The sequence below is a fragment of the Octopus bimaculoides genome, chromosome 20 (assembly GCF_001194135.2).
Source record: "Octopus bimaculoides isolate UCB-OBI-ISO-001 chromosome 20, ASM119413v2, whole genome shotgun sequence".
Taxonomy (NCBI): Eukaryota; Metazoa; Mollusca; class Cephalopoda; order Octopoda; family Octopodidae; genus Octopus; species Octopus bimaculoides.
Genome location: NC_069000.1, coordinates 17,673,243 through 17,679,073, shown reverse-complemented (window position 1 = coordinate 17,679,073; position 5,831 = coordinate 17,673,243). Strand labels below are relative to the sequence as shown.

The 5,831-nt window shown below is 38.9% G+C and overlaps 1 protein-coding gene across 1 annotated transcript in view; it reads right to left on the bottom strand.

Moving 5' to 3' along the window:
• Positions 1-449: 449 nt before the first annotated feature.
• Positions 450-5,831, bottom strand: part of LOC106880243 (uncharacterized) — a 77,156-nt gene continuing 71,774 nt past the window's right edge. The window contains exon 6 of the mRNA XM_052975117.1: positions 450-971. Coding sequence (XP_052831077.1) covers positions 496-971 — 476 coding nt within the window. The 3' untranslated portion in view covers positions 450-495. The remainder of the gene's footprint in view (positions 972-5,831) is intronic.

The window sequence follows — 5,831 nt, the reverse complement described above, 5'->3', positions numbered from 1 at the left end:
ATACTCAGTGTGTGTGCGTGCGCGTGCTTTCGTGCGTGCGTGAGGGGTTCCACAATCGCAATTTATTTCAATTACTCTTGTGAGGATATTCATGTAAATCATTTTTTTCATTTAAGCCACATTTTAATTTTCGTAAAAGTTTCCAAGTACCAATGAAGCTTTTTGGCGCATCTTCAATTTTCCAATTCATGAGAGGTGCCCAGTCAGCATTCATCTGAGAGTCCATCTACAGAATGTCCTCAGATTTCTATACAGCATATTTTGCTTTTTTCTTCAAGTATATAAGCAACAATTTCATTCCCGGGCAACGCCGGGTTGCTCTGCTTGTATATAATAAACCTTACTTCCTGTCAGTATACACATATTTAATAATTGAGAGGTGCCAAGCGTCTGAAACAAACGATGATTTAGGTAGCAGACAGGCAATTAGTACAATAAAGAGATTAACAATAAGTGTCACATATATTTTTAATACAACATGAAACTCCTATTGAATTAAGATGGATTAATTAAAGCAATGCTGATTAGGACACACACTAGTAACAATATAAAATGGCCTTTCATGGCCTTGTATGAATTTAAATAATTTGGTCCATATCTTTCCAACATATTTATAGGTTTTAAAGTCTTGCGGAAGGTCGGGTGTACTTGGGGATCGAAGTCTGGTATAGTTACACTTATAATGTCTTGTGCGGTGTTACTATTATTGGATGTACGATTGAAATACAGATAGCCATAAAGCACACCCTGATAGCCGTCTGCATTGCTGATGTAATAAGGCAGACCTTTAAGTGCTTGTAGGAGAAACATATCTTTCGTGCTGGTTCGGTTAAGTTCGAACAAACCAGTCTTGCCGTAAGTTAGGAATAATTTGTCGGTAGTTCTATTGTAGCTGACGGTGACGTCACCGAACATTCGGTTTTTGTATACGGATGCATAAATATCTTTTCTGAAATCTTTCTGGTCATTTTCTGGCAATAGAAATAAAACAAATATAAATAAATAAGTAAAATGTTATTTCATTCATGCAATCTTGAATTTTTTTGTTGGTTTAGTACTAAGCCACGTTCACTTACAGTAAACATATATATTCTAAAAGAACATTCTAGAACCCAAATTCAGAACCTACCAAGTGTTTTGTCTCTTTTGTCATTTGCTTGTTTCATTTATTCGACTGCAACCATGCTGGGTCACCTCCTTGAAGGGTTTAGTCGGACAAACTGACCCCAGTAATTATTTTGTTTGAAAATCTGATCGGTCTCTTTTGAAATGTAAACAAACCAATACCGGTTGTCAAGTGATGGTGGGAGTTAAACACACACACGACAGAATTCCACAGTTTCCGTTTATTCACTCACAAGGTACTAGTCAGCGCGGGGCTAGAAGACGCTTGCCCTAAGTGCCGCACAGTGCATTGAACCCGAAACTGCGTGGTTACAAAGTGAACTTAAACTCACAGCCACGTCTCTGCATATAGGTACACAAAAAAAAAAGGTTTATAATTATGCTGTGTCTAGGGGGAATCATTACGCCAATATTAATGACACACGCACTTGTTCAATTGTTTCCCTTTATTATTTGCCAATTCGTTAAATATTTATCCAACTTAACTAATCGATCGTTTAATTTGTTGGTTAAACAATCAATCGTTTTTTTTTTTTTTGGTGAAAGTTCTTTTCTACTTTTGGAGAGGGGACCAAGTGATTAGATCAATCCCCAGTACGCAACTGGTACTTGATTTATCGACCCCGAAAGAATGAAAGACAGTCGACTTCGGCGGAATTTGAACTCAGAACGTAACGGCCGACGAAATACTGCTAAGCATTTCGTCCGGCGTGCTAACGTTTCTGCCAGCTCGCCGCTTTGGTGAAAGTTCTTTTGTTGCCATTCGCAACCTTTTTAGTGACTTCTCTCCCATTTTGTTATCGAGGCCGTGTTTGTCTGTCTGATATCTTGCTGCTTGTGTGTGTGTGTGTGTGTGAGAGAGAGAGAGAGAGATTATCAACAGGCGTGTGTGTGTGTGTGTGTGTGTGAGAGAGAGATTGTCCACGGGCATGTGTGTGTATGACGAGATTATCAACAGGCATATGTGTGTGTTAATGTATTATTGTATGTACGTACGTTTAAAATTAGACTTACAATTAACATTTCTGATCTTTAATTAACCCGGCCCACCACTTTTATTTCTAAAAGATAATACAGACATTAATTCTATGATAATATTTATAATTGTTTTAATGAAACCCTTGTTAGAAGATGCCTCATATTGAAATTTTCTTTACTTCGGCTGTGACGGTGGATTGGTTAAAAGTGATTGACGAAACGATGTTAGCCATACGATATTTAGTTACATTTTGAAATCAGGTCTTGTAATGGTCAACTTTAACTTTTTGGGGGTAGGGGAGTTAATAAAATAAGTACCTATTGAATATTAAATCGATATTATTAGTAATCAACTGGGCCTTTTTACTCTTGCTCCTCATTTCAGAACGACAAACTAAATATTCTTCAAGTAGTCATTCGCTCTATAGTTGATAGGCTGTATAACTCATTGTATGGCTTATTTATGGTGCTAATCCGTCACAAGGTTACCCATTTACAGTTAAGTGAACAGGAGAAACGTGAAATGAAGAGTTTTGCTTTAAGAAAACAACGCACAACCGGTCCGGGAATCGAGACCATGATCTCTCGATTGTAAGTGCAGCACCCTAACCACTTGGCCACTCATCTTAACACATTATGGGATGGCCTTTGACTCTCTTGAGTTCCTCCACCCTTTGATAGGTTTTGTTTTTCGACCCGCAGGATTACCAATAAATCACCTTCCTCAGTAAGAAAGCTTGGTGGGGGTTATCGGTTTAGTCGCCGATGGCTCGAGCGTACAAGTTGTACTGGGCTACATGTTACCAGTAAGCGCTCGAAAGCGACCTGACCCTAGATGCTTTCATGTCAATGTGGGCCACAGCAGATTACGGTATTGTCATTTTTTTTCAGTTAGACAGGCTTCCCGTCATTTTCTCTCATAAGTGAGGCATGGATACAGGGGCTTTAAAGATTAAGTACTGTCGGAAATAGAACTCAGGGCTCTTTCTTCACACTTATGAAATTCACTTGTGAATAGCCCCAGGATTTCAGAAACCGTAGAAATAACCTCGACAACGAGGCAACGCTGACGACGCAGAGTGACTTCGGAAAGCGTTTAGGTGTTAGCCAGATGAAATGGTTACCTCCTGACCTTTGTGGGTGTGTAGGTAACACCCTTGACTGACTCGTTGTTAAAAGGCAAACTGGTACACACACGCAGAAATACACGCAGAGGGACATACACAGACAAATGCATGCAGACACAGACACATACGTAGATGATTTCAATAGCTTAGCCAACGCATTAAATTTCGTTTTTGTGAGTATCACCATCGTCCCACTCTCACCACCACCACCACTACCATCCCTACCACCTTCTCTCTATTACTACAACTATTTTCCCACCATCACCATTACCGACGTCAAAACCACTACCTCCGCCGGCGTTGTTTATTATTTCCCTCTGAAACGATTCTTTTTTTAAACATGATAGCTTATGAAGTACGAGGTAAGTAAGAAGAGCTTAGCTCTTGACTTCCTCGATAATGTCAAAGCGTTCAATGCTAGCATCGCACAACAAAAACAGAGCATGCGACAATATATTATATCATATCGCCACACCCAACCTTTTGGATTTGAATATTTACACATGCTGTTCCGATATTCAGACGGCGCTAAAACAGAAATTTATCCTTCTTTTCCTGTTTTTTCATATGACCCAAATTCGATGTTAGACAATATAATAATATAGACGGATTCGTCATATTTACAAAGATCTTAGTCACTATTGTTGTTCTATGATAATGTTGATTGCTGGCAAAAGCGTTAGACCACACATTAAGTGAGCAAGAAGAGTTGAGGCGACTTAATTAACACCAAGACTTGACTAGTACTTATTGATTTATTTTTTATCGATTACGGAAAAGTTGTTGAAGTTTGTAGCTAATCTTTTTGGGGTCAGATAAAACAATTTCATGTCAAATACTGAGATCGATATCACCTACTCAATCCGCTCTTAAAATATGTGGTCTCGTGTCATTATTGGAAATAATAATGGTTTCAAGTTTTGCCACAAGTGCAGCCATTTTGAGGGAGGCGATGTGTCAATGACATCGACCCCCAGTGTTCAACTGGTACTTATTTTATCGAACCCGAAAGGATGGAAAGCAAAGTCGACCTTGGCGGAATTTGAACTCAGAACTTAACGGGTGAAATACCGCTAAGCATTTCGTCAAGCGCGCTAACGATTCTGCCAGCTCGTCGCCTTAATAATAATAAATGCCCTGATACAGTACCAGATAGTGGCTCTCATGGCTTCTGATCTTAACTGATTGGAAGTGTTATCATGTACATGTTTTATCTTGGTATAAAAGATAGGCTACAGCAAATGTTCTGCTCAATACAACAGATTTGCTTGCCAGTTGCTTGATCTTAACCAGCTGAGCATGTCTCTTAGTGGCTGACGATATGTGCATTTCTGATCACGAGTAGAAGTAGTAGTAGTGGGGGAGCATCATAACCATGATTTGAGAGAAATTCTTTGGGATTTGAATAATTCACCTATGGAAACATGGATGTTTTGTTCATTCGAGGGTTCTTTCGATGTGAGCATGGGGGTCATATGATGGAGCAGGAATATGCGATCTCATTGGGCTATTCCTGCTTGATACGTTAGGAAAAGCTTTTCCTGGTGTATATTTCGCTATTTATAGCTTTAACTAAGAATACCAATGGACCAGCGCAAGATTGGTTAAGGAAGGATATTATTCAACTTATGAAAACATTCGATCTTAGCGTAACAATAGATACCAACCTGACGGTTGTCAATTTCCTTGGCGTATCTCTAGATTTACAAAAGAATATTTGCAAGCCCCATAGGAAGCCCAACGATAGACTTAGTTATATTAATGTAGGTTCCTGCCCTCCACCCCATAGTGTTTAAGAATTTAGTTAAGAATATTAGTAGGAGAATTTCTAGCCTCTCTTCCAATAGAAATATATTTAATAATGCTGCTCCACTATATAACAATGTCCTTAAAGCTAGTGGATTTAAAGAGGAAATAGGTTACACCCCCTACTATTAGACCAGAAATAAAGAAAAGGAAGCATAGACACAGGAAAATTATCTGGTTCACACCCCTTACTCCCTCGATGTAATCCTTAATATAGGTAAATACTTCTTGTCACTTATAGATAGACATTTTCCAATGTATCACAAATATAGAAAACTTTTCAATAGGCATAACCTAAAAATTAGTTTTAGTTCCACCCCAAACATTAAAAGCATAAAATACGCACAATCAACACAACACCACGAAGCCGGCTGTTCCTGCAGAGATAAAGACCTGTGCCCACTAAATGGAGCCTGTATAACCCTGTCAAATCCTATGTCCCTGCCGTAAGGCTTTACTTCCACACACGCCAGCGTAATTTAATACGTCCTTGGTCGAAAGGCACTTGTTGTTATGTCCTGTTATTTGTATTTGTATTTGTGTAACATTTCTCCGTTTTTTTCCCGTCCTTTTGTTCGTATACATTCGCTGCTTTCTTCCAAAGAATCTAATGATTTTAGCTTAGCTTTTCCTTGGGGCTGGCCAGATTGGAGCAATCTTGAGTATAACCTGCCGAAATTGCAAAGATAATCTGGAACTCGACTGCGGAAAGAAACCTCCGAATGACCCGTCCTTGTTTCCTTTGTTGCGTCTGTCTGGATGTTTGTTGTCCCTTTTTTGTATTATATATATATA